At 41.2% G+C, this 15,711-nt stretch overlaps 1 protein-coding gene across 2 annotated transcripts in view; it reads left to right on the top strand.

The window, feature by feature from the left end:
* Positions 1 to 9,959, top strand: part of Mdfic2 (MyoD family inhibitor domain containing 2) — a 104,582-nt gene extending 94,623 nt beyond the window's left edge. For both annotated transcript variants that reach the window (XM_021165710.2, XM_029478753.1), the window contains exon 4: positions 7,594 to 9,959. In XM_021165710.2, the coding sequence (XP_021021369.1) occupies positions 7,594 to 7,853 (260 nt within the window). In that variant the 3' untranslated portion in view covers positions 7,854 to 9,959. The remainder of the gene's footprint in view (positions 1 to 7,593) is intronic.
* Positions 9,960 to 15,711: the final 5,752 nt, after the last annotated feature.

The raw sequence follows: 15,711 nt of genomic DNA, 5'->3' as shown, positions 1-15,711 counted from the left end.
CCTCTCCTCTCCCCTCCCCTCCCCTCCTTTCTCTTCTTCTCTTCTCTTTTCTTTCTTTCCTCTAAAAACAAAACACAAAAAAATAGGGTCTCTCTATATAGCTCTCTAAATATTGTCCTGGAACTCACTATGTAGACCAGGCTGGCTTCAAACTTACAGAGATCTATGTGCCTCTAGTATCTACCAAGTCCTGGGATCAAAGGCACGTGTAACTATACCCAGCTGAGATGCCATATCTCGAAGAGTTCTAAAAGTATGTAAAATATAAGGATGTCACATAAAACTTCTAATTATTTCAATATTATAAATGTTTTCTACCGACTTTCTGGCACACTTGGCATTTCCTTGTGTCTTTGGGCCAACTTTGACCTGTCGACCAGGGCTTCAGTCTAGGATGATGCTAATTAAGCTTTGGCTAAGATGAAGGGCAGACATGAAAATGAGCAAGGGGGTAGTTGCAACAGAGTGTTTTGGTGGGCTTTACCAAGGAGGCAGAGCTGTTGCTCATTGTATGTAGCAGGATAATGATCCCAGAATTAGGAACTGTCGTAGTATATAGCCACAGACATAATGTCTATCACAGAGCATCTCTCTCTGTCCAGGTGGGAGAAACCTGAGAGAATTATAAGGTCAAGTGACTTCCATTCTCAGGGAAGGGGGGACTACTCCGTCTAAATAGTGACTAATTCTTAAGAGCCTCATGGCAGGAAAATAAGATTTCCCCTGTTCAGATAGCAAAGGGGAACCAGAAGGATGTGTAAATAACGCTGTTTACTACATGAGCTGACTGAGACCAGTAGGACCCAGAAAACTCAGGTTTTAAGCTGAGGATTTAAGTCATAAGCTACCCTCCCTTGCTCCCTTTGTAGGAAAAAAATTCTCCCCAGTGAAGTAAGAACTTTTGGTACCTGGATAAAACAGCAAATGAAAAGATTCAGAGTAAGTCTCACTGATCATACTAAATAAAATAAAACAAACCAAAACCAAACAAACAAAGAAAAAAAAAAAAACACCATTCATTATCCCAAACATCGAGGAAACCAACAGTTCAGCCAGCCTCTCCTCATTTTAGGGAATTTTTGATAGTAATTAATTTAAAGGTACAGACAAATTCAGAAATGTCTGTTGGGAAAACAGAAAGGAAAACGAGAAGACTGTGCCTGCTTTTGTGGAGTTTGTGGTTAATTTATGTTCGAAGCTGTAAACAAGTGCATGGAAATAGATGCTTCGTTACTAGTATCTATTATTAATATCCATCGCCCCCATTGAAAACAGGGTGCAAAAGGCTCACATAGGCAGATTTTGTAACATGTCTTGCATCCATTACCACAGCACACAGGGTATGCTCTCACGGGAACTTAAAAGGGTCTTTACTGAACCTCATAGTCTCTATTCCAGAAGTTTGTCAGTAGCTACGGTTCATCATGTGTGGTCTCTTTCCAGAAGAGAATGGAAAACACACCCAGGTTACTATGCATTCACCTGCTCCTATGTTCATAATCTTCGACTCGCAAAAGTATCTTTTGGAAAAGGAAGCCAGGGGCACACATCACCTTAGATAACAGGCCCCTTAGAAAGTAATCCCAGAAATAAGCCTAATTGATGTATAATTTTGAATTTCAGACATCTCATCCAGGTGGAAGAAGAAACTCATAAATACAAGATACCTGCAAAGAATAGTCTTAATTACACCATGGGCTACTGAATAAAATGATTACATTTTCTACACTGTAAATTTCATACAATTAAGTGTAGTGGTGTCACCTTATAAAGTGTTTCAATTTTATAATTATTTCAGTCCATTTACTCAGAAAAAAACACAAGCACAAATTTACCAAGCAGCCCCCAAATCTAGTCATTCTACTTCTAAAGGAGTGACGTGGATGTTAGTTGTGCTTGTCTGAGCTTAAATACATCTTGACATATTTAAGGAGCTGTTAAAACTGATAACATCAGGGATGATAGCCCCCGGTGGAGAAAGGCATTCATTCACACTTTATTTATTCCCATTCTACATTACAGACATGCATGGATAAAGAACTTAATGCCAGGGAAGGGAAACCAGTTTTGATGCTTTTGGACCCAGAACCTTCAGTAGTCAGTTGGTGCTACTGTGTTAAGAATCTGTGGCAGCACACAGATACACAGAGGCACTGCCTTGGGGCCAGGGTCTTCTGGTCTCATTCTCTTTCTATGTTGTTCTAGGGGAGAAATGGGTGAGCTTGTTGTTTGTCTGTCATCCTCTGTAAGAACTATGATTGTGACACTTGGCTTAATGACTGCCAAGGAAGCAGGAGAGAGTTTCTGAAATTAAAAAAAAAAAAAAAAAAAAAAAACCTCCCAGGAGCTACAGTTGGCAACAGTGGAGGCTTCTGGTTCCGTTCTTCCCATGTGGGGAAATCACGCCGTGAGACAGAAAGCTCACTACACGAGGCTGACCCCAGGTACACATGCGGAAAGTCTTGGCTTTGTTATCATTTCCACTATAATTAAACATGAGCCTTCCTAATGAGACACATTCTCCCTCTTAATTAGCCAATCCCCAGCAGAATTCTTAGCACCTCGAAGCTGCCTTAATTCTTCTGTGTTATTAGAGTATCATCACTTAGCACATTCCAGCTCAAAAGGACCCTAGGGGCATAGAGAGGACTTGAGACAACCCTCAGAAGGATTTGCCAAGGCTTCTTGCTCACAGCCAAATACAGCTGTGGCAGTTTGGCCTGCGGGTCTTGGATCATCTCCTACTGCCTTTATTCCAGGTTTAGGAGGCAGGGCGGATGTTCTGACAGCAGTAATTAGAGATGATGCCAGGGGTGCCAGGTGGTTCAATAGAGAGGATTTCCTGTGCAAGGAACTTGTTGCAAAGGTGCTAAGAGAGTTGAAAAGGTCAGTGCAGCAAACAGTGGAGTGACCCAGAAATCCACACCATGAGAAGGCTCTTCATACCGTGTGCCTTTTACACCAACACTGGACTGAGCTTATAGACATGTAGCAATTAACCAGTACTAGACAGTACTTCATCTTATTCAGAACCATGGGAAGGAGGGCTGGAGAGAGGGGCAGGGGGAGAAGAAGTTACAAGAAGAGAAGTTAAGAGTATTGACAGTCAGAGGTGGGGGGCGGGGGGGAGGGGACGGGACCCAGCAAACACCCATAGCAACAAGCAGAGCTGGGATAAAGCAGCAGAAAGACCCTGGTTTTCTTTCCTTCTCCCCCATCCCCCTTGGCTCCTATGGAGGCCTCCCATTGGCTGAAGCTAGCCAGTAGTCATGGAAATAACCTGACCACCTACACTGCCAGCCTTGTGAATAAGAAAAGGACGTGGCTCTCCAAATCTCACACATGGCAGGAAAAAAATAAATAAATGGAAGGCAAGAAGAAGCATGGGAGAGCATAGCCAGGTCAACTTCAAAGCTCCAGAAAGTCCTGAGTTTGTGTAGCAACTACCCCACTTGCTGAGGTTTCTGGATCATGGCATTTTAAATCCTCTAAGCCCAGAGACTACATCTATAATCCAGGGTCTTCCTAAGGGCTGCCTGAGACTCATGTGAAGCACAGAGAGCTGTGAATTGGCTTTAGGTGAGATGTGGACACATGGAACAGTGGATCTAGAAAGAATTGGGGCTCTACCACTTCACAGGGATATCCATGACACTCTCTCAGTGTTGTTCCTTTCCAACTTAGTCCCATTCACTTATTGATCCAGTGAGAGATGGCAAGCTGTGTGTTTGAGCAAGAGGCTCATTTAGAAGGAAGATGTTTCAAGCAAAGAATCTAAGGTTTTGAGTATGGGCTGGGTGAAGCTACCACCAGGAGAGAGCATACTGCATGCAAAGGTCTAGAGCTAGGTCTAATTCAAATACTGGGATTCAAACACCATGTTGATATCACGGTGAGTAAGGAGTGCGACAAGGCCACAAGTGGGTGAACCAGGCAAGAGGCTGGCGGGAAGGGAATAGGAGAGGCACGATGGCCAGCGATGATCCCAACTTTCTAGTGACTTCATCAAGGTACTGCCACCCACAAGAGTAAACTGGGAAGGAGCAGATGTATGTCATAGAGAAGAGGGAGGCACAAAATAGGACCTGGAATTAGTAAGCAATATATTCAGGAGACACTGCATATGACCTAACCATAGGAAGCCAGATACATTGCATGCTACTCTTTTCAACTGGCCAAAAGAGGGGACATTAATCATGAGCTATGCCTCTAGATATCATGCTTATTAAATACTTCAGCCCATGAAGGTACAAGGGAAGGAAAAATATACTCAATCTGGAGAACGGGAAGAGCTGGACTTGTCAAAGAGTTGTAGAATTTCTTCTGAACCATCTAAATTACTTTTGTGCAAACAAAAAGTCCATATGCAAAGGAGTTCGACCTGTTGGTGTAGTATTTTTTTAATACGCCTTTTAGGAAAGCACAGTGCACACTTGAAAGTTCAGAGAAATCTGTTTGCAATTCATTAATGTTCCCGTGGTTTTCTTAGGCAAGAGGCTTTGTCTTTTATAACCAAATAAACGCGACGGACTTAGAAACAGGGGTGTGGGAGGCAGTTCTAGTCTCACGTGTAAAATAGAAGATGGAAGAAAACAAATGCCAATTCAGGCAAAGAATTAGGTCCAAACTCTTTGGGTAAATAAAATCTATAGTGTTCACCAGAAGCACAGGCCTCCAGAGCTTGTCAGCTGACGATACAACTGAACCAAAAGATCATATGCCCTCCTGAAATTACAAAGCCTTTTTACAAGCAGGCTTTGCATACTCTACTAAGAATCACCAACTTTAAACATTATGGTCACCTTGATTCCTGCTCTACCCACATCCAACCCAAACTTTCAGCTTGATGAATAAAGGGTAGGACTCAACAGGGTCATTTTTATAAGACCACAACTCTAAGTAAGGCTCTTGAGGCTCCAGACTGAGGGATTGTGTCTAGAGTTTGCTTGCAGTATTTTCTGCTGAGAATAACATCTCTACCTTGACCTGATAAAGGTGAAGTTGGCATGGGTGAAATCAGATGAAGTTGTGTGCTACACATCCTCGACCTTTGACATGTACTCTTCACGAAAAGGCTGAATAAAGTAGAATAAAGTCCCTGAACTATTATGAACTTACTCCTGAATTTTTGTAGGTGGCTTGTGGTTGCTTATGAGAGATGACTGAGTTGGCCATATGCTGGAAGCTGGTGTTAAGGGAATAAAAATATAGCCAGCCTGGCAGGGAAATGAGTATGCATGCTGCAGAGGTAGTAGGGAGAGGGCTGCCTGCACTATAAATTCTGGGGCATGGCAATCAAAGTCATTATAAAAGCCATGGTGTGTGTGTGTGTGTGTGTGTGTGTGTGTGTGTGTGTGTGTGTGTGTACACGGACATGCGTGCAGGCACGTACACGCATGCATGCATGCTAAAATCATATCTTTCTGAAAAGAAAGAAAGGGGGAGTATAGGAGGAGCAGGAAGGTAGAAGATTGCTATACACCTAAACCCAGAATTCATGTTAGAACTTTGAATAGTGCAAAGCAGCTTCCTTTAAAATACTTGCTCCTTCTTAAAAGAGCCTATTTCTAAGTACTTCCTTCCTTTAAGATTACCCAGTTTTTGAACAACTGGAGAACAAAACTGTGCTTGGTAATTGCACCACTCTGTAAAATCTTGCCAAGCAAGCACAAGGACATGAGTTTGTATTACCAGGACCCACATAAAAAGAAAAAGCCAGGCTTAGGAGCACGTGACTGTATTCAAGGCTGGCCTTGAACTTCTGGCCCTTCTGCCTCCACTTGTCTACTGCTAAGGGAAATCTGTTCTGAATGTGTATGCAGCTGTCATATACTATAGTCAGGAAACCAAGTAATTATTAACATGCTTATTGAAAACAATGGATTCTTATGAAACTCAAATTTTATAGACTGATAAATCCACCTGAAAGAGAAATTTCTCCCAACTCATGCTAGAATGTGATATTTAACCATCAACTATCTTCAGATAACTTATTAATTGGGTTGTGTAAATTATTACCTGCTCTTTTACCAAAAATAAAAAACAAAAAAACAAAAAATATATACTTTTTGAGACTTCTAAAACACACAAAAGATATAATTTTAACAAGAGAACTCTACATCATTTGAACTGACTCCCTTTATGAAGCAAAAATATATAATAATCTATAATCTATCACAGCTGTTTGGCTAGAATTACCAATTACCTTCAGTACCTCAGAGATTCTTTCCAGGTTTTTTAACAAGTCTGCACAGTAAATTTTTAACCCAATTTTCTTAAAGGCAACTGATAAGATTGAAACCTCTTAGGTAAGAGATGACGAGGTTCTCCATGTAACTTGAATACAAAATCAAGGCTTTCCATGGCTACAGGAAGATGGAGACAAGAATTAAAAATAAAACACAACCCAAAAATCTATGGTTATTTTAAAAAGCATTTCAATAAAGTTTGGAACTATGCTTTTCGCTCACGTCTGAATATGGGTGCGGTGGACTTATGGGAGACCATGTCGAATGTGTATTGAAGCCGCGTGACAAACAGCTGAACATCTGTGGTCTCTCTTTGTCCCAGGCTCTAATGGCTTCTGATCTAATACATATAGGAAAGGCCTGTTGTCATTCAGAGAGTTGCAAAGACTAGTAGCTCATTCATTGCCTTCCCAGCACCTCATGGGCAAACGCAATCAAAAGGTTTAGGGCAAAATTGACATCCCTCTTGAAGTAACTTGACTAGGCAGAATGGATAGGGAATGTTCTGCACGTTAATAACACAATTCCTTAAATAGTAAGTAATAGGGTGGAGAAGCCGGGAAGACAAGCCATCCACACCAGATTGCATGGCTGGGGAGGCAGCAGCTAAGTGAACAAAGTGCTTTCTGCGCAAGTGTAAGGGTCTGAGTTCAGTTCCCAGGGCCCAAGTAAAAAAAAAAAAAAAAAAAGTCAAGCATGATACTGTATTATATATGGAACCCTAGACCTGGCAATGGTCTGAGAAATGTGGATCCCAGAGGACCACCGCATCAAAATAGCATCCTCCGGGTTCAGTTAGAGGATGCTAGCTCAGAAAATAAGCTGGAAAAAACAACTGAGGAAGACACCCCAGTGTCAGCCTCTGGCTTCCCTAAGAGCCTGCACAAATAAGCACACATACATAAGAATAACAGTGATGTTTCAGTTACCCAGAACATCTCCACACCCGTCTATGTTTGACTGACACTCCCATATGTGTTAATGCTAATTTTCTTCCATCTTGCTTATATCGTTGGTCCCGTGTCACAGTAAATGCATGGTGTGCACAGGCATGAAGATGTTTATGTATGTGCATCTGCATGGATGCAGGTATTGGGATGAAACTCAGATCCTCATGCTTAGGCAGGAGCCACTTCTCCAACTGAGCTGTCCCTTCAGCTTGTCCATTGTGCATCTTATCATTTACAGTATTCCCAGGTGTGGAGTGCCACCCGAAGAGTTTTATGTAACATACAATTGCAATGGTCGGGTGAGGGCAATTAGCAGTGCTGTCTCCTCAATTGTTTTTTACATTCTTTTTTATGTGTGATTCACATGTACTGATTTTCTCTCGTTCTTTAAACAGAGGAGTGTGCCTCCCTAATCCTCACCTGTCTCTTCTGCCAGTTCTTGGACTGCCTTTTCATGCTCCCTGACACGTGTGAGACAGTGTGCATCAACCTGTGCTGCCCCTCTCACAGGTACTATTCTGCCTCCGATGAGAACCATCCACACAATGACTGCAACTTGACCTGCGATGTGGACTGCAGTCTCTTTGAATCCTGCCATGAGACCAGTGAATGCCTGGAGCTGGCCATGGAGATATCAGAAATCTGTTACCGATAGTGCCAGAAAGGATTAGCACTCAGGCGTTTCCTTAGAGTGCATCTGAGATAAGAGCTCTCTCCATGGGCCCAAATGCAAGGACCATACATGTTTCATGGAGGCTCTAGGCCATTTTATGTTGTACCTGTCTGGGAAAACTACTACTGTCAACTTGTTCCAACTTTCACAATCGCATGTCTCGCTGCAAAATCATTCTTGACCACATGTGTGATGAACAAATCCCAAATACCTCTTAAATGCCATAGGTAGAAGATATTTCTTGACTGTTAAACAGCATGCTAAAGCAGTCTGCGCTCTTGACTTGGTAGCCTGCATTGTGGCTCCAACTTCATTCATGAATTCAGGACAAATTATGCTTTCTTGTAGGCCCCAACACACACTAGTTCTCTTTCTGACGGACTCATGCATAAACATTATGCATTATTGGTTATTATTAATAATGTATTGTGTAACATCATTTTGTAATTAAAAATTTATTTATACAGTCTCTTAAAATTCACTTATATGTACAGTTTAGGTAGGAGAGGGAATTAAATGATTCAGAAACCATGTTCTTATAATTAAAGCAGATGTCTTTGAAACCTCTCCAATGAATCTTGAATCTGGTAGACTTCAGGAGAGCCCTATAATTCTAGACCGTATCATTATCTGTCTGTTGCTGCATCCTAAGAAGTCATGCATTTCCTTAATTACATAAAGATGCTTCTTTATTACAATAAGCAAAAATGGGAGCCATGTGCATGTTTCAGGAATTTGATCTATGATAATCACATCTTTGCCTTCCTTACTTCTGTTTGTCAGGTACAATAAGCACCCGGATATTAAAAAGAAATCAGTTCACTTCACTAAACTATTACATATACAGGCACCTAAAATAAATACGCATGCAGGGACTTGCTCAGCTCACTCCCCAATACGGCGTGTATGCTTTGGAAACCATATTTACCATTTTATGTTTCCATTAACAAAGTGACTGATGATTACATTGAAAAGTTCTTTCTACTTACACTGCTGCAAAAGGCATGGTGTACGCTACAGAATTACTTTCATATCAAGCAAATCGAAACACACACCTAGCAGGAAAGGAACATCAAGTTTGCTGTAACTCGGGAATCTCTACATACATGGTAGGTGTGAAGCAGCAAGGGAAATGCTTTATATAGACATGCATGTACGGATTCCTGTGTATGGAACACACTGTGTTCCATAGGAAGTACAAAGCACAAATCCCAACCAAAGAGAGTGGACAGTCGAAAGTAGGGTTGAGAGACATGTGGGTTGAAAGAATGACCACTGTGGCAGTCCCCAAAATAATCATTTGGTTTTTGCAGTGTTGTATTCTACTGCTTTGGGGTAATGGTAGATGAAAGCAATGTTTGTTTGTTATAGTAAACTAGCATACCTTTTCTAATCTGTAATACATTTTCTAACATTGGACAGAATCGATCTTAAAAAACTACTGCTAAGTTGCCTTGAGAGGGTACTTAGCCTCTTTTAACTTGTTCCTGGAAGTAGGTTATATCCTTGGTTGACTGTTATGTTATCCACAGGCCACAGAGCATGAGACTATATGCCATTCTCAGCCCAAAACAGTTCTCTTTCTCTACCATTCATAAGCTCAAAGGCACAACCCTAGACTCTATGTGTGTAATTTACAGATCACTAAAAATAAGAAGTATCAGCAGTTCAAGGTCTCATCAGATACATAGCAAGTTAGAGGCCAACCAGGGCTATCGTAGATGTGTTATGGCAATTATAGAAAACACAAAGGAAACCCTAAGAATGTGTGACTTCAAGATGACATGTTGAGTTCAGGACAGTTCCAAGATCCTGACTTAGGGTCTAACTGCTTTCTTACCCAATAGTTCTTTGCTTGTTTACATCACAAACACAAAAACACTACCACCCTGATAACACACAGTGGCAGCCTTGAACCTCCTATGTTTCCAACTCACCCCACCACCCTGGATCCTCTCTAAGCACCCATCTCTTGACTCACATCCTAGCCACTGAAGAAAGATTCATAGAGGTCTCTGAAATCCCACCCCAAAGTACTTAGATACATGGTCTCATCATTCTGTTACATTCATGTTCAATGTTTTATCACCAATATTTCTCAACAATATGCCCTCAATTTATGTAAAGATTATATACTTCAAATATGAATACAATGTTTGTTGTTTAGAGACATGAAAGTCAGTAGTTCCTATTTGACAATATTTTCTGGTCCCTCTAAAATCCTCCCATGGCCTTGCTTTCCCCAGCTTGTTAATTTGTTTCTCATTCTGCGTATGCATCATGCTCTCTACCAGAAAGGGTCAGTTATACAAAGTGTGAAATGTCTTTCTTTATAGCCAATAATAAAATATTATCCTCTTTGCAAACATGAATGGTGTTTTCAATTGAATTCATACACAATAAAACATGTGCAGCTGGGGAAACACAATTGCAGCGGTAAGCCAGATCAAAGCTGAACGTAGTTATTGATTAAACACAAATATCAGGATCTGAGAAGGCCTGGGTATTCTACAGCAATGATGAAGGCCTGTGATTACAAATTGAGATAATGTTGTACTTCAAGGTATGCCTTCTTAGGGAATGGAGCATTCTGATTTAAGGAAGCACACTAGAATCAAAGAGATTAGTGAACATGCAGGCTTTGCAAAGAATGGAGAAAAGAGATGCCCCCCTCCCACCCAGATCCATAACCACATAGTTACATTGTCTTTGCTTTGCTCCATGAATTTTTATAAAACCATTGCTCTTCTAAAAGCCACCAAAATATGGAAAGCAGTGAAGAAAAGAAGTCACATTTAACCTGCTAATGAAATCGTCCCACTACATGAGCGGAGAGGCCTACAAAATTAATTTTCAATGCTGGACAATCAAAGTTAATAGAGTGAAAGGTACTTCAGGTTTTTTTTATCCCAAGATGATCAGAAAAACATATCCAGGCAGGAAAACTTTGCCAATAGAAAGCTTCAAGGAGATCACTCATACTTGCTTTCAAGAGTAAACACAGGGGTGGAAGGTGTTTGAAGAAGAGATTTCATCGCCCAAAATGGGTTATGTCTCCCTCCACAGAGTGTAGAGGGAGAATAATGTGTCCTGTGGCAGTTTCTTCACTATGATACATACACAAGATAACTGATTTATTAGCATTAAAAAGGCTTATTATGGTTCACAGGTTTGCAGGCTCTGTTCCACAGTTGAATAGTTTTCTTGCTATGCGGTTCAGGGTCCTATGCACCAGGACAAAGCTGTTCAGAGCATGACTTGAAATTGGATCCAAGGGGCGATCATGGGTCCTACAATATCTTTCAAGAGCATGCCTCCAATGATCAGGAAGAATTTCACTTGATACCACTTCCTAAAGGTAGCCACAATAGGGACAGAGACATTCATATCTGGAACTCTAGGGAGCACACCCCAAGGGTAGCACTTAATTTAGGGTCATTCAAGATCCCAAGAACAGCACTTAAGGGAATATTCTTAGGTTCACCACTCAACTGTTAAGTTCCCTCAGACTGAGTGGACTGATAGCCTCTAGAAAACCATGCACTTGGTGTAAGGATTTGTTGTACTTTGTGAAAAACAGATCTGAGCAATGGCCGGGCATTTGTACTTACAGCTTCAGGTGGACTAGACAGAAGACAAAGGGGGTTGAGAATTGGAGGCAATTCTCCACTGCTGTCCCAGAAAGAAGTCCAGGCAGCCTCTTACATTATAAAGAAGAAGTAGAGAGGGTAGAGAGCAGTGAGGAACTGAAACAGGATAGAGCCTGTGTTAAAGGGATGTGAGTGCGACCTTGGTCTACCATCTCAATATGCTACCGACTTTCACTTTGGGCACTATCTGAATCCGTGGTCACCAACTGGGAGTGATTTGGCCTCCTCTTCCCATGTGGCAATGCTTGGAAGTATAACATTGTCACAGAATAGAGATAAAGGTTCTACGACCAGTACATCATGGGTAGAAGCTAGGAACACTGTGAAAGCTCATTGACAGTTCCTATTACGCTGGACTGGGCTATGTCTCCCACAGGATCCCCAGTTAGTGTCGTGGGTTTTTTTGGAGGAAGGGGGGAGTGGGGTTGTGAAACCATTAGGAAGGGAGACATGGGGGCAGGCTTCTGAGGGTTCTAGACTAATTTTACTTGTCTGCTTCCTCACAGGTACCATGGGGTAAGAAACTACAGCATACCCCATTACAATGGGTTGATCCCAACACCAAGCCTCCTCCCCCATGGTGGACTGAAACTCTGTGAGCCAAACTGAGCATTTCTTCTCTTATTTGTTTTAGGCACATATTTATGGCAACTAAAAAGTAGCTAATATCATCCCCACATGCACAAAAAAGAAATATCCAAGCTTCAGTGTATAGCTTAATAAACCCTGCTCAGGAGCCTTTAGCCATTCAGTTAATAACCATTTACAACATTTACCTAAAATACTGTTACAATCAGAGTTTCCAGATAAAACATAGGATGCCTTGCTAAATTTAAAATTCAGAACAATAGCAAATATCTTCAAACTACTACCTGTAACCTATATATACTACAAATATCATGGTTCAAAAGCCCTTAGCTCTTGGGTAAGACCTATGTAGTCGCCCCTTTTCAGTGTTTTCCCAGTGTTCAGAAGAAGACAAAGCAAAAGAAGCAGAAGAAGGAGAAGGAGGAGGAGGAGGAGGAGGAGGAGGAGGAGGAGGAGGAGGAAGAAGGAGGAGGAGGAGAGGGAGGAGGAGGAGGAGGAGGAGGAGGAGGAGGAGGAGGAAATGGAGAAACAGTCATTCTTTGGCACATCCCAGGCTATTCCCAGAATCATAGTTTATAATTGGTGTAATTAAGAGTGTTCAGGGTTTGCTTATTCATAATTTAAAAAAAAAAGTGTTCAGGGGACTTAAGCTTAAAGATGTTCTAGGTTTTAATTCCTGCTCCCAAAGGGCCACTATCCTAGAGGACAGCTACCAAGATGTAGTTTCTGCTCCTCATCTCAATCATCAACATAGAAGGACCTCAGCTTAAGGATTTCATTCAAGGGGTGGGAAACTAATGTAATTTCGATGTTCTGTATCCTCTAAAGGACCATATGTCATATCCTCAGCCTGATACTCTTAAGGTGGTAGACCCTAAGAGGTAGCACACAGTGAGAGATCTTGAGTCATTAAGGAAATAGCAAAAGAGGAAGTGGGGGAAGGTGTCTAGGAGATAGGTCAGTAAAGTGTTTGCTTGTAAGCATGGTCTTGAGAACATATTTTTAAAACAACAAAAAACAAAACAAAAAACAAACAAAAAAACCCAAACTTGGTTGTTGTGGGCACAAACTTGTAAACCCAGTGATATAGAGGTAGATACAGGCAGATCCTCTGGCAGCCTTGCCTAACCCAGTGAGATTCAGTCACTGAGAATCCTTGTCTCAGTAACTATGACTGAGGTTGTATGATCTTAGGTTGTATTCTTGACTCTCCATGTATGTACACACACACACACACACACACACACACACACACACACACACACACTTGTGTTTACAAGAGTAGCTAGACTCTAGTCTGTTTGCCCTCCTCAGGTGAGAGGCTTTGTTCTGCCTCATGCTATACCTGAGAATGACGTCTGTGCTGTCCATGGTTTCTAACACATTGGGCTCAACCAAGCATGGGGAGGGACTTTCAAGACTGAATCAGTATAAACCTTTGCTTTTCATGTGATGAGGTATTTCAGGTACTAGAGAGATACAAAGTTGACAAATGCAAAACTGGAATTCTCACTTAAGTCTTAAGGTCTGACTGTAGCTTTCTGTGTCAGTCTTGAACCAAAAGGACCCACTCTGAGAGCTGAAGCACAGCGACATGGAAATATTCTCACTACCTAGCTACTCTCTTTCCATATATCTCTGTCAAAAGGAGTAAGTGGAAGGTGAGTTGGAGACACTGTTTGGTCATCGATTCAGTTCATATCATATTTCTTGGATAACAGTGGGGTTTGTCTGTTCTCTTTCTTATTTTTAGTAGTATTCATTTTATATAAGAAAATATTGCAGCACAGAAAAGAAATGTTTTCTCAATGCTATCAAATTCTTTGACTAGCCCCTGTGAAATGCTTTCTAATCTTAAAAATCTTCCATGTTTTAGGAAGACTTAAAGGAAATTCAGCAACATCCAAAAAAAGCAATTACTGTACTTTCAACATAAATCTATTAATTCCAAAGCCCATGATTATAATTATGCAGCCTAGAAGTTATATGTAATTTTTTTAAAAGGAAGATAAAACTGAGTCAAAGTTCACATATTTGCTTTGTAAGCAATCAGATAATTATAATGACCCTACTCTATTCAAAGGGGAAAAAACACTCCTTGATAACAAATGTTTTAAAATTTGTTATGTTATGCAAAGATTAGGGCTTGGAGCATCTATAAAATGCTTTCCCAATATGTAACCAATAAGTAATAAATGCAAAGTCAATGTATTCCAATTTAATACTCATGTCATAACTTGCCTCATTGCTCTAGGGTTATAGAGACTTACCTTTTAGTGATCCATTTTAGCAAAGCAACTTTGAACCCTGCTTCAAGAGAATCCATTCTGTACACTGCATCCAGGCCAACCCCCTCATCAGCATTCCGCTGGAGGGTTCTAGGAGCATAGATTTTAATCAGTCAACAACACTATGGTCAACCAAATGCATTCTGATACTTAGACCTTTTATCTCTAAAGCTGTGCAGAATTCAAGGTCATGGTAACCTCTTTTATGGCTTATTGTTCCTCAAATGTACTTAGAGTGAATTTACAAAGCCACAACTTATTTTGTGGATACAAAGCTTTCATTAGGTCCAGCACTTCCTAAGTCCCCTTTGTTTCTTCTTTCAGCACTTTCTGCCAATGGAGCCTCACTTAATATCAAGTTCCCGTAACTTAAAAATAAAATAAAATAAGGACATTGAGTAAGATACAGTAGCTAAGCTACTCATCATTTGACGCTGAGGCTCTTCAGAAATCCACTTTAGTGCCTCAGAAGACTGCATAGCTTTGCAATCTATGGCAGCAGCTCTTGCAATGGGAGAAGGCAAGAAGCCTGGGTAATGCCGGGGTCACCACTCTTGTTTTGTCATGGTTGAATGGTTGCCCATGTGGGCATGAGAGAAATACACCTGTCTCATAATGTGAATTTGTGGGATCAACCTCTAGACAGGAACTGAAAAACTGGATCTAATGTTCTAGGAAGCCTTTAGCAGAACTGCATACCCTACAAAGTTATCACTTAACCCAGTTCTTTGATAACCTTCCTTTAAACAATAGTACTTATCAACTAGTTGCTTTGAGAAGCCTTGTTAAATCCCCAGTTTGCACACAAAACGAAAGCAAACAAAACAAAGCAGGCATCATAGAGAGCTCTTGAAATATCAGAGCTGGGGAGGCACGGAACAGTGGGTCCCTGGGGCTCAGTGGTCAGCAGGCTGGGTGAACTGGAGAGCTCCAGAACAGGGAAGATGGCTGAGTTTGGCCTCTGGCCTCCTCAAGCACTTGGACATACAACTGCCCATATTAAAGCAAGTACAAAATAATAGACATGCACATACTACTATTAAAGCACCCATGTGTGCACACACATACATACAAACACACATACACAGAGAGAGAGAGAGAGAGAGAGAGAGAGAGAGAGAGAGAGAGAGAGAGAGAGAGAGAGAGAGAGAGAGAGAGAGAGAGAGAGAAAGAGAGGAGGGGCTTTAAAGAAATCTACTGCCCAATTCTAGTTACATGTTGTATAGATGATGGTCATATGCTGAGTTTATAACACACCAGAGACCCAACGAAACACAACGAATAAATGACAGGGACAGTATAAATTGGTAGAAA

Source organism: Mus caroli, chromosome 6 (assembly GCF_900094665.2).
Source record: "Mus caroli chromosome 6, CAROLI_EIJ_v1.1, whole genome shotgun sequence".
In the NCBI taxonomy this organism is placed as follows: domain Eukaryota; kingdom Metazoa; phylum Chordata; class Mammalia; order Rodentia; family Muridae; genus Mus; species Mus caroli.
The sequence above is the reverse complement of the archived record's forward strand: the minus strand, read 5'-3'. Positions and strand labels throughout refer to the sequence as shown.